General features: G+C 52.5%; 3 protein-coding genes and 1 long non-coding RNA gene across 4 annotated transcripts; 1 reads left to right on the top strand and 3 right to left on the bottom strand.

Annotated features, from left to right (window-relative positions):
- Positions 1–183: 183 nt before the first annotated feature.
- LOC136355879 (uncharacterized) lies at positions 184–840 on the bottom strand. Its single transcript, XR_010740419.1, has 2 exons — positions 707–840; positions 184–601 (listed from the first exon to the last, which is right to left on the bottom strand). It is a non-coding gene; the product is annotated as an uncharacterized lncRNA (long non-coding RNA).
- A 431-nt stretch (positions 841–1,271) lies between these two features.
- On the bottom strand, positions 1,272–4,145 carry LOC136355867 (putative F-box/FBD/LRR-repeat protein At5g56810). The gene is made up of 3 exons (XM_066309040.1): positions 2,919–4,145; positions 2,458–2,682; positions 1,272–1,789 (listed from the first exon to the last, which is right to left on the bottom strand). The coding sequence occupies exons 1-3, from the start codon at positions 4,143–4,145 to the stop codon at positions 1,412–1,414; spliced, it is 1,830 nt and encodes a 609-aa protein (XP_066165137.1). The 3' UTR covers positions 1,272–1,411.
- Positions 4,146–5,444: 1,299 nt separating this feature from the next.
- LOC136355604 (F-box/LRR-repeat protein At3g03360-like) lies at positions 5,445–6,752 on the bottom strand. The gene is made up of 3 exons (XM_066308399.1): positions 6,277–6,752; positions 5,894–6,191; positions 5,445–5,759 (listed from the first exon to the last, which is right to left on the bottom strand). Exons 1-3 carry the CDS (start codon positions 6,750–6,752, stop codon positions 5,445–5,447), a joined length of 1,089 nt encoding a protein of 362 aa, XP_066164496.1.
- A 339-nt stretch (positions 6,753–7,091) lies between these two features.
- Positions 7,092–9,802, top strand: LOC4332101 (MA3 DOMAIN-CONTAINING TRANSLATION REGULATORY FACTOR 2). The gene is made up of 2 exons (XM_015773829.3): positions 7,092–7,612; positions 7,694–9,802. Exons 1-2 carry the CDS (start codon positions 7,532–7,534, stop codon positions 9,527–9,529), a joined length of 1,917 nt encoding a protein of 638 aa, XP_015629315.1. The 5' UTR covers positions 7,092–7,531; the 3' UTR covers positions 9,530–9,802.
- Positions 9,803–12,519: the final 2,717 nt, after the last annotated feature.

Below are 12,519 nucleotides of genomic sequence, written 5' to 3'. Positions count from 1 at the left end.
CCTCGTTACCAGATCCGGCCGCCCCCGTGGTCGAGGGTGTCAGATATGGCCAAGGGCACGATCTTTGCGTCTGTTTAAAACGGTATTGTTCCACACATCTGATTTTATGGGCAAACTGGCAAAGTTAAAGCACCTTCGAATGCGAAGCCAAGAATGTGAAGCTGAAGGAAAAACGACATCTCGGCTCATTATCTCTAGAATGGTCAGAGGATGATGGCACCAACAGCAGAGAAGATTGTTCAATCATTCTTGGTAACCTTGAGCCAAATTCTAATATGAAGAACCTAAAGATTTCAGGTTATGCTGGTGCTAAAATCCCATACTGGATTGCAAAAGCCTATGTGAAAAATCTTATTAGCTTAGATTTGGGAATTGGGAAGTTGTATAAATTGGAAGAAACTTCCATCTCTTGCAGAATTCCTACTGCTCAAGCATCTTCGATTGGACAACCTTCATCTTCCTTCAGAATTCCTACTGCTCAAGCATCTTCACGCGACGGCGGGCTCGATGCACGACAGCAACCTCATATTCGCGCGACGGCAGCAGGCGGCGGTGGGCTCGATGCGACGGCGGCGCGGCGCAGACAGCCGGCACGGACAACCTGATACGAGCAGATGGAAGAGAGGAGACCTTATTTTTGTTAGGCCGATCATATCCATGCTAAACCAATGGTTAGATTAGATTGGTATCTCAGGGTACCTCGTACCTCATAATACCTCGTGGTACCTAGGAAAGATGCTCTTGACAGTTCTTTATTAGCCATAAGACGTGGTCAGTGTTGCAGCAGTATTGTCCATGAATCAATGGAGTTTGGTCGCGGAGATGGCGAACGCTTGTCAGGCCATGTATAAACCCCGGTGATTAAAAGAGTTTTCCTGGGCAGCACGGATAAAGCGCACACGGCCGAGCGAGTGATCAACACAACACCACCACGCCAGTTTAAGGTTTTTATTCAGTTTTGCTACAGAAAATTTCAAGATTCAAAGATCAGAATATGAGAAGATTTGTACATAATCTTTAAGCCAAAAAGAATATCGATCTATACTAGAAATCGAACGCAATGGTGCCCCAACAGCATAGTACAAATGTTGGATTCGACTTCGCAACACAACCGAATAGCTAGCTAGCCTTTGAGAGCAGATACAATAGCAGACTATTAGCTAACTATAAACATATTTTAATGAGATAAAAGATAAGATAGAAGAGCAGCGGGCTACATATTTGTAGCCAACTACAGCACGGACTTCAAGACGTGGTGTGTGTATGATAAGTGGGACCATATATGAATAGTATAGCAAGCAATTATTGTATGAATTTGCTATTAGATTGACTATAGATAAATTAGAGTTAACAGTGGGCTATAGCTCTGATGTTTAATTCTCTCTATCTGAGACAGAGAGTTGGTTAAATTTCAGCAGGCACCACTTGTCACTGAGTCACTCAGTGCGTCCTCTGTTGTGTATCGCTTCCAGCTATATACATCTCCTTGAAAACGCCAACAGCCGTGATCAGTAAATGGAATTTCCAGTAGTTGCTGATGAGTTGTTGTATCATCGTCGTTGTCATCATCTTCTGCCATAATATTTTTCAACGAGACTTTCTCTGTATCCTCCTTTTCAGTGGCATGTATGGTGACGCTCATGATTGAACTTGAGCTCCCAAACAGCAAACTCACGAGGTCTATCTCTTCATCCGTCCTTGTGAAGCCAGTTATAGTTACCTCCTGAAGCAATTCCAACGTTAACTTCGGATGATTCGCCAATGTATCTCGGTCCTTAAATAGTGATATCTGTTCATAAAGAAAAGTAGGAAAAACGTAAAAACACGTAGGCAGTTTAAGAGAGAGAATTTTGTGCACAGCTAGTACTACGTATAGAGAATGAGATTTGCTACTGTCCAGCACTTGGTACCCAAGGTACCAGTACCACTAGGTACTGAAACAAATCTGGCTATCCAATGTTTAGGGGTAGGATTGGGAATGAGTAAAAATCTCTCCCAATATTGAGTCAATTAATCTCGTTCCTGAGTTCTTCGTCAAAAAAGAAAAATTCTCATTCTTGGACCCCGCTGCATGCTTGCGTCCATTATTTCCTCCCTCATATGCGCGTCTTTGCAGTTCTTCCTTGCCGCCAGTGCCGCCGCCTGGTCCGACGACTCGCCGCTGCTGGCGTGATGCTTAATCCGACAACTCCACGACCAATTCGCTGCCTCGGCCGCCAACACCCCCGCCGCTGCCGTGGCACCTAGTCTGACCTCTCCACGGCCACCTCGCTGTCGCGGCCGGCAGCGCCCCTACCGCCACCGCAGCCGCCCGCCATGGCCATCGACGCCGAGACTGGATCTCGCAGAGTCGCAGGCCACACATGCCGCACACGGCCGCGGATCTCGCAGCCCTGCCATCGACGCCGGGATCGGATCTCGCAGCACGTCGTCGCCGATGCTAGCCTTGTGACACACCCTGATGCTCGCCACCGCCGTCGAAGCTGGGGCTGGATCTCGCAGGCTGCACGCCACCTTGAACCCTTGAACCCCGCAGCTCGCCGCCGCCGCCATCAACGCTGGCCCCAGACCTCGCCGTCCATCGATGCTGGCCCCGCAGCGCACCTCGCTACCTACCGCCGCAATCGACATCGGGTCTGGAACCCACAGTCTGGTGCCGCCATCAACACCCCACCACGCACCCTGGAGGCCGGCGTCTCGCCCTTACATGCGAAAAGTCTATACTACCCTTCCACTTCTCTTAAAGAAACGGTACCACTATAAGAGCTAATGGTACCGCACGGTACCGAGCAATCTCAACCGTTTGATCTGTCCCAACGGACGGCTAGGATTTGGTACCGCCTCCCTCTGCTGGACGGTAGCAAATCTCATAGAGAATAGTAGTACGGTGCTAAATATTTTCTGGAAAATTAACTCACCTGTCCCCTTTCAGTAATGTTGATGCAGAGTGATCTTAGGCCAGGGCACATCAGAAGAAACGACCGTACACTTGCCGTAAAATGGTGGTGCGGCAACTTAGATGTTTTCAAGACCATGCTCCTAACTTTGTGAAGCCGGGGTGCGCTCTCGTCCGTCAGATCAGCAAGCTCCTCGTCCGTGGTGAACACGCTGGATTTAAGAAGAAGGTCTACGTGTTTGACATTAGGGCAGTTCTTGAGGAGCCATAAACCGTAGCCACGGTTGCTGCAGTATTGTCCATGCACCGTTAGGTTAAGGTCACAAAGACGGCGAACGCTTTTCAAGCCATGTATATGTAAATCCGGAGTGTTCATGAACACTTGGTTGTCCATGGCGATCTCCTCCAGCCTCGGTGCCACGATTTTGATCACCGACCGCGCGTTGATGTCATCGAGAGTTAAACCGTACCAGCAGAATGTGTGGGTGAAGACGCGCAGGTTGGGCGCCGTCACGTCCAGCGATTGTAGATCGTTTGCGTAGGAAATGCGAAGCTCTTCGAGTGACTCGGTGCGCAGAACTAGCCGAGACAACAGCTTCAGGCTCGACATCTCCAGCTTACGCAAGCGAGGGCAGCATGTCGACAAGAAGTCGCCGAGGGTGCGGCCGCCGGCGCTGGCGCCCTCTTCCTCGTCGAACGACGCCCAGCGAAGGTTCAGCTCTGTCAGCGCTTCGTAACATGCCGCCGGGGACGCAGGGAGCCGGAGACGGGAAGAACCCAGAAATAGAACGATGGACGCCGTCCTCGCATGGCTGGGCAACTCGACGATTGGCAGCAGCTGCAGGTCCTGACCATCACGTGCGTTCGAAAAGTAATAAAACCTGAAAGCTTTGACGGCGCGTCGCATGGCGTAGCGGAGCCAGTCGTTGATCTGATCCTGCGTGGCGCTCTTGCGGTAGGACATGTGGATAGTGAGAGATTGTATGTCAGCGTCGCCGCGTTCAGCGAACGCCCAGTCCACGAAACTACCGAACTGGCCTGGCTTGATGGCCCGTCGTCGTTTGGGATTCATATCGGCAAAGTAGAGCGCCTGGGCATTGGTCCACACGCGCCGCCATCGTCGCGAGAGCACGGCCGTCCTCGTCACCGTAGTCGCGTTGTTCAGATTGGAGAGGATGATGTGTAGCAAGTCGTCGGGGAGGGCGCTGATCCGGTCGAGATCATCGGCTGGATCGTCGTGGTCATCCATGGTATCAGCACGTGCGAAAGTTGCCATGAGAGCGAAATTCCTGCACAGTTTACGTAATCAAGATTTGATCGATCGATTAACGAGTTTATACTGTAGAGAGACAACTGGGGAATCGGATGAGTTCCCAACTAGAGCATCCAATCGGGCATGCAGATCGGAATTGAACAGGACACAGCCGTCCGGTCTCCGCATCCCATCTCACCCCCTCACGCATCCACGGGCCACGGCGTAGTAAAAGCAGTCGGTATAGATAGCTATAAGACCCGAGTACCGACGGCCTAGCCCTAGGCTTGGCTTAGGCACGACACGGCACGACACGACTAGTGTCTGGCCTGGCCCAAAAGTTGGATCGTGTCCGGGTCTCTGCCTTGGAACAGTGGGCTAGCCTGGCATGGTCCAATGATCACGGAGTCAAAATTGATAAGGGAGACAAAATAGACTTATTTCAGCCATATAAGGTCTAGCCCAGAGAGAAGAGGGATGCAAATAGACTTATTCTAGTCATATAAGACACGGCCCAAAGAGATGAGGGAGAAACAATAGACTTATTGCAAGGAGAAGCACAATGGGTTTTCACGAGTTTTTGTGCCTTTAGGACGGCCCGGCCCAAATGTTTTGGGTCATGTCTGGGTCATTGGTGTAGCCCATGGGCGGACCCAACCTGACCCGACGTGTAGGTTAGGTCGTGCCAGCCTAATTGATCTCAGATTGGGCCGGGCTGGGTGGCTCATTTGGCCATTTATACTAGTCGAACAATGCGGCAGATAAATATCAGAGACTCTAGTGGACGAGTTTCATCACTAGAAACCTAACCAATAGAGACCTAACCAATTGAACTATGTGTATTTCGTTTGCTAAGAAAAAAAAAGTCAAAGGTCCGCTGAACTCCCAAGACAAGAGTATATTTACATATTTTTTATGTCGAAAACAAACTATACTAGAAACACAACACGAGGGCCGCTTGATGCATATGATACAAATGAAGCAAATACATGATGCAAACCACATATATAGTGCAAACATATAAACTACCGTAAACATTTGAGATTTATCCATATCTCCATGAGTTAAACTTTTACTCTTTGTAAAACTTTTACTCATCATTAAATTTGTGAATAAAAGTTTTAATCATAGTGATGTGGATAAATTTCAGACGTCTATTTCTTTATGATATGGTAGTTCATAGGTCTTCATGGACAACATTTGGATTTCCCCCAAATGTTTGATGCATCATCGCAAAACAAACGAGCCCTCGTGTCTACCAGTTCTCTCGGTTGGAGGGACAGGGATGGTTAAATCTCAATATGCACAACTCTTCCCTTGTGCACCTTCATATTGCGTTCGCTTCCACGTATATTTATCTCTTTGAAAATGCCAACAACCGTGCCCAGTAAATGGAATTTCTAGTAGTTGGCTACGGTTTGGATCGTCGTTGTCATCACATTCTGGCAGAATAGTCATGCACGTGATTGAAGTTGAGCACCCAAACAAGAAACTCACGAGGTGCATCTCTTGATCTGTTCCTGTGAAGCCAATTATACTTGCCTCATGTAGGAAATCCATGGTAATGTTGGGTTGGCTCGCCAATGTATTTGGGTCCTCAAATAGTGGTATCTGTGGATAAAGAAAACAGAAAAGCATTAATGTAAGCCGCCTGTATTTTGAGGATGCGATATTGCATATATATAGTAGCTAATTATATAGAGAACAACATAGTACTAGATATATATTTCAGGAAATCAACTCACCTTATCCCTACCACTAATCTTGACGCAAAACGATCTTAGGCCAGGACACATCAGGAGCAACGGCCGTACACATGTCACAAAACGATGTTCCGGCCACAAGTAAGATGTTTTCACTACCATGCTCCTAACTTTGTGAAGACGAGGTGCGCCCTTGTCCATCAGGTCAATGAGCCCATTCATGGAGAACATGTGTCGAAGATATATGTCTAAATGCTCGATGTTAGGACAGTTCTTGAGGAGCCATAAACCGTAGTCAGTATTGCACGAGTACTGTCCGCGCATGCGTAGGCCAAGGTTCCTGAGATGGCGAACGCTTGTTCGATCGTGTATATGCATATACAGGGAGTCGGAGCCGAAAAGAGGACAGTCTTAGCTCGATGGACGTCGTCCTCGCATTGCTGGGCAACTCGAGAATTGGCAGCGGGTGATCATCATCCGTCTCATAGCTTGAATGATAAGGCGAACAAAGTTTGAATGTCTTGATGGTGTGTTGCATGGCGTAGCGGAGCCAGTCATTGATCTGCTCTGGCGTGGCGCTGTCGCTGGTGGGCATGGAGATACTGAGAGATTGTATGTTAGCATCGCCGCGTTGGGCGAGTGCCCAGTCCACGAAACCACCGAACTGGCCTGGCTTGGCTCGTATTTTCGGATCCGTGTCGACAAAGGAGAGCTTCTGGGCATGGGTCCACACGCGTCGCCATCGCCGCGAGAGCACGGCCGTCCTCGTGACCATGGTCGCGTCGCCCAGGATGGAGAGGATGACGTGCAGCAAGTCGTCGGGGAGGGCACTGATCCGGTCGAGATCATCGGCTAACTCGTCGTCGACGTCCATGGGGTACGATCGTGTGAAAACAGCCATGGAAGCGAATTGCTTGATCGATTGAACGAGTGCAGAGAGTTTTCTAGTATTCAGAGCGTGAGTATAAAAATTTCGTATATAGGGTGGCACACTGGTTTCAATTAGAACTCGGTTCGAACTTAGGATATGATCGAGTTGGAATCCAGCATGACACCGGCATCACGAAAATTCACGCGCATCCGCCGTATGCGGCTAATAGGCAACTCCAAATCTGGTTGATATGCACGGATGCAGAGACCGATTCAACCGCTCGGCCGTTTCCCGCGGGGGCCACGACCCGGTTCATCGGATCCAACTGCCTAAATTCCCATCTCGGTAATCGGCATGCACCGTGTCCACGCCTGCATCCTGTACCTGGAACGCCCGGGCCCACTTCCCAGTGACTCGGTCCAGAGATTTGCATGGTGTGGCCATTCTTCCTCCTGCTTGCTCGGGAGGCTCGAACCGAACACATAAAAGCCATGGCCTCTGCTGCCCTCGCTCCTCACAGCTCTCTCTCAATCGCTCCCTGAGCTAGAGCTGTCCCTGCCAAAGGCAAATAATACCAGATGAACACGGCAGCCTCTCGATCTCGACAACTCGGGGCGGAATAATTCTGGTGTTCTTCTCATCACCGATCGTTTCTGTACATGTAACAAGTTGAGGATCGTGGCGCCTGCATGCATTTGGTGGACGCCACGTCAAGAATAACCGAGGTTACAGGTGTCTCCCCCTGCATGCAGCAGGGGGCATCTGCAGCTTGCGGAACTCGGATGGTTTGAGTTTGAACGAGTTGCAGCATGTCCCCCATGGAGTCCCGTCCTGATGATCTTGTTCCTCCCGCGATGCACAAGCCGGCGATCCAATGCGCCGCCGCCGAGGTAGATCCGTATTTGCGTTGATTTTGCCTCTGCGTTTTTTTTCTTTTAACTATCATGGCGAGGTGGTTAATTTGTCATCAGGACGCGAGCCTGCTGCGAAGCCCGACGGTGTCGTCGGAGGAGTTCATGCAGTTCAAGAGGAAAGCCACGACGATCTTGGAGGAGTACTTCTCCACGGACGACGTCGCGGCGACGGCGAACGAGCTGAGGGAGCTGCGCGTGCCGTGCTACCACTACTACTTCGTCAAGAAGCTGGTCTCGGTGGCCATGGACCGCCACGACAGGGAGAAGGAGATGGCGGCCGTGCTGCTGTCCTCGCTGTACGGCGACGTCATCGACCGGCCGCAGGTGTACAAGGGGTTCGGCAAGCTCGCCGAGTCCTGCGACGACCTGTCCGTCGACACGCCCGACGCCGTCGACATCCTCGCCGTGTTCGTCGCCCGCGCCATCATCGACGACATACTCCCGCCGGCGTTCCTGGCCAAGCAGCTGACGTGCCTGCCGGAGGGATGCAAGGGCGCCGAGGTTCTTCACAGGGCGGAGAAAAGCTACCTGTCCGTGCCGCACCACGGCGAGATCATCCTGCAGAGGTGGGGCGGGAGCAAGAGCATCACGGTGGAGGAGGCCAAGGCCAAGATCGCTGACATCCTCGAGGAGTACCTCGCCGCCGGCGACATCGGAGAGGCTTGCCGGTGCATCAGGGGCCTCAAGATCTCTTTCTTCCACCACGACATCGTCAAGCGCGCCCTCACCCTCGCCATGGAGCGCGGCGGCGGCGCCGAGGGGCACATCCTGGATCTCCTCAAGTCGGCGTCCGACGAAGGCATCATCAACGAGAGCCAGATCACCAAAGGGTTCAACCGCCTCATCGATTCCGTCGACGATCTGACGCTCGACGTGCCAAACGCGAGGCGCCTCCTGAAATCGATGATCCTGAAGGCCTCGTCGGAGGGATGGCTCTGCGCGTCGTCGCTGAAGCCGCTGGGCCCCGAGCCGAAGAAGGCCGTCGTCGAGGACGACGCTGCGGTGCGGCAGTTCAAGGCGAAGACATTGTCGATCATAAAGGAGTACTTCTTGACAGGGGACATCATCGAGGTGATGAGCAGCCTGGAGGCCGAGAACTACGCGTGTTCCTCCTCCTACAACGCCATCTTCGTCAAGAAGCTGATCACCTCCGCGATGGACCGGAAGAGCCGCGAGAAGGAGATGGCGTCCGTGCTGCTGTCCTCGCTCGGAATGCCGCCGGAGGACGTCGTGTCGGGGTTCCACCTCCTGATCGAGTCCGCCGAGGACGCCGCGCTGGACAACCCCGCCATCGTCGAGGACCTGACCATGTTCTTCGCCAGGTCAGTGGTCGACGAGGTGATCGCGCCATCGAACCTAGAGAAAATGGAGGAGGAGGCCGGCCGCGGCAAGCCAGGGGGATCCTCCACCGGCTTATTGGCGCTCCGGAACGCCCGTGCCCTGCTCGGCGCGAAGCTCTCTGCGGAGCGGATACTGCGTTGCTGGGGCGGCGGCGCCACCGGCAAGGCCGGGTGGGAGCTGGACGACGTGAAGGACAAGATCGGCAGGCTGCTGCAGGAGTACGACTGCGGCGGCGACATCCGGGAGGCGTGCCAGTGCATCAAGGAGCTCGGGATGCCATTCTTCCACCACGAGGTGGTGAAGAAGGCGCTGGTGGCGATCATGGAGAAGCGTGGCAAGGACGAGCGGCTGTGGGGCCTCCTCGCCGAGTGCTACGGCCGCGGCCTCATCACGCCGAACCAGATGACCAAGGGCTTCGAGCGGGTGGCCGGCTGCGTCGACGACCTCGCGCTCGACGTGCCGGACGCCGGCAAGCAGTTATGCTGCTACGTCGAGCGCGCCAAGAAGGGTGGATGGCTGGACGCGTCCTTCCCCAACGGTGTGCGCTCGTGAAGAACACCCGGTTAATTTATATACATGCAGATGCAGCACTGGCATTCCAGGGGATTTCATTTGCAACTTTACACAGCTATATACTACTTTGCATTCCGTTCCATGTATGTATCAGCAAAGGGAATATGACTAGCACAAGAAAGAAAATTGTTGTCATAGGATTAGGAAGCTTTGATCTTCCATTTTAGCAGTTGCGCGGCGTTTAGCCCGGAGGATTTGTGCATTGAAGAGTTTGTGTTGTTTTTAATATGATGTGAGAGTTTCTGTTGTTTTTGTTTTGTGAATTGGCTGCTGAGAGAATTACCATGCTACACCTTGTTATCTTATCACATCCTATATATCTATAAAGTTTATCTCCACTAAATGTAGTTAATGCTAATTCTCTCTTCTCTCATGAAGCCACATCATCTCAATTGTTTTTAGCCTTTGGATGATTCATCAGGGGTGTAAATTCCATCTCTTCCCTCCAAAAGAAACACCATACAACCATCCTTAGGATAATTGATAAAGGTACAAAAAATATATAAACACATGAAAATAAATCGTATAATAGGTAAGAAAGAAAATTTTAGAACTCATATCTCTATATTATCACGTAATTCTCCCGCAGCAATACGCGGGATACCTATCTAGTTTTTATGTTTCGCATCAACTTGTATCAAACCACCACCTCTTTATAGTAAGGCACCGAACAGTTTTTGGGGCGAATTTCGGTTGATAATGCATCTGTTTGATAAACTTTCACTGTCATTTTTTGTGAGGGACACTTTGCCATGTTTAATTCAGTTCGTATAGCCAAGATTTGTCGAATCCATGATCTGACATATACTTAGTTACTTCTACGAACTTTGTTTGTAACTTAACGCTCTATGGACCCTAAGGCTCTCTCTCTCTCCCTGAACGGCAGATGGCAGAACCTGCACGGCTGCACCGCATAAAAGATGGACTTCCAGTCCAACAAATTGCAAAATAGAAAAAAAAAGATGGCTCTCTCTATCATCTCAGTATGATTATCGTCCTTCAACCACAAAACATGACATAGAAGCTCCATCAATTATTAAAACCGACCCGTCTTGGTCTCACAAGGGGTTGAGACTATGATTTCATCCTACAAGTGCATGCGTGGCACGTGACCTAATCTTCATCTAACGTTACGTTTACGTGGTATTATAATTAATCATAAAAAAAGGAAAAAGTACGAATTACCCCCTCCCCCCGCGGAACTATCGCGGTCGACCAAAATACCCCCCTTAATCACAAAACCGGACATTCTTCACCCCCAACTTTGCAAACCGGACAAATAACCCCTCTGGCTTAATCCACGGTGGTTTTGATCCTACGTGGCAGTCCAGTCAACAATTCATTTATAAAAATATAGGTGGGCCCCACCTGTCAGTCTCTCTCTCTCCCAATCTCTCTCTCTCTCTCTTCTCCATCAGCGTTCCATCAGAGGCCACGCCTGTCACGGCCGACACCGCCGCTAACGTCCAGACCAGCCGCTGCGCCATGCTCGGCCTCGTCGCCACTGGGATCACCGGCGGCGCCCTCGCGCAGGCAGCGCTCACCAAGGCCGCCAAGCCCATCAAGCTTGGCCTCCTACCACTGCCCTCCAGTGAAGGAGAGGTTCTACCTGCAGCCGTTGCCGCCAGCGGAGGCGGCGGCGAGGGCAAAGGAGGCGAGGCGGTAGCGGGCGCGGGCTGCTGGCGGCACGCGATGAGCCGAGGTCGGCGCCGGGGATGGGTGCGGAGGCGGGCTCGGGCGGCGGGCGAGGAGCCGAGGCCAGCAGCAGGCAGGCGCGGAGGCGGCTGCAGGCGGCGGGTGAGGGACCAACGACGGCAGCCGGGTGGGGCGGAGACGGGTGAGGGCGGCGGACGAGGAGCCGAGGACGGCAACGGGGATGGCTGCGAGCGGTGGGCGGGCGAGGAGCGGACGCCGACGGGCGGTGGGCGAGGCAAGCGGCTCTTCCGCGGTTGCGTCGCCGTGAGGCACCTGCTAATCCCAGATGCCGGTGACGAGCACATCGGACTCCGTCGACGACGACGACAAGAAGCTCTGCCCGGGGGAGTGGTGCTCGTTGCGGTTGTACCTCTACTTGACACTGGCGGCGGTGCCCACGGCGAGCGTGAGCTCCTGCTCCGCCGCCGCCTCCTCGTCGTCGTCGGTCTCCTCCGCGTCCTCCTCCTCGGGGCTCTGCGTGTAGTCGACTGCCGGCACGAGCCACGGGCCACGGGCAGACCGCGAGCCACAGGCCTCCACCTCCGGCGATGCCGCCTCGCCTCGCGCCTCCGTCCTGTCCGCCCCCGTGCACCGCCGCCCACCGCCCCTGGGCACCGCCGCCCTCTGCCGCCGCTTGCCGCCAGCTGCGTCCGCCGCTGCCGCTCGCGCCGCCGCCCACATCCTCCCCTGCACCGCCCCGTGATCGAGAGAGAGAGTGAAGAGAGAGGAAGAAGGGAACGACATGTGGGTCCTACATTTTTTAAAAATAGAAAATGCTGACTGGGTTGCCACGGGTACGCCACATAGGACAAAACCGCTCTGAATTAGATCGAGGGGGGTAATTCGTCCGGTATTGAAAGTTCAGGGTGAACAATATCTGGTTTTCGTGTTAAGGGGTGTAATTCGGTCGACCGTGATAGTTCAGAGGGGTAATTCATACTTTTCTCAAAAAAAATAGGTGTAGCCGTAGGGAGGTCTCTTATCAAAAATAAAAAAAAATGGGATGCACACGAAATAAAATCCTCTCTCTCCTCTGCTCTTCTCCCCCTTTTCTCTCTCCCTCAGAAAGGTAAGCTACCGTAGGGTTAGGACCTTCTCAAGAAGTTGATATTGTCGCAGAGCTCAAACTCCATCGTGGGGCACTGCCACCTTCAATGGTGCCACCGTCGCTGATGACATATGAGCATGAGCTTCTTCATTTGGGCACAGTTGTTGGCGAGCTCAAGCTCCACCCGTGCGATCCGTAAGCCCTGTTGTTCCCATGTCACCGATGA

This window comes from Oryza sativa, chromosome 3 (genome assembly GCF_034140825.1).
Source record: "Oryza sativa Japonica Group chromosome 3, ASM3414082v1".
In the NCBI taxonomy this organism is placed as follows: domain Eukaryota; kingdom Viridiplantae; phylum Streptophyta; class Magnoliopsida; order Poales; family Poaceae; genus Oryza; species Oryza sativa.
This window is presented reverse-complemented; position numbering and strand designations above follow the sequence as displayed.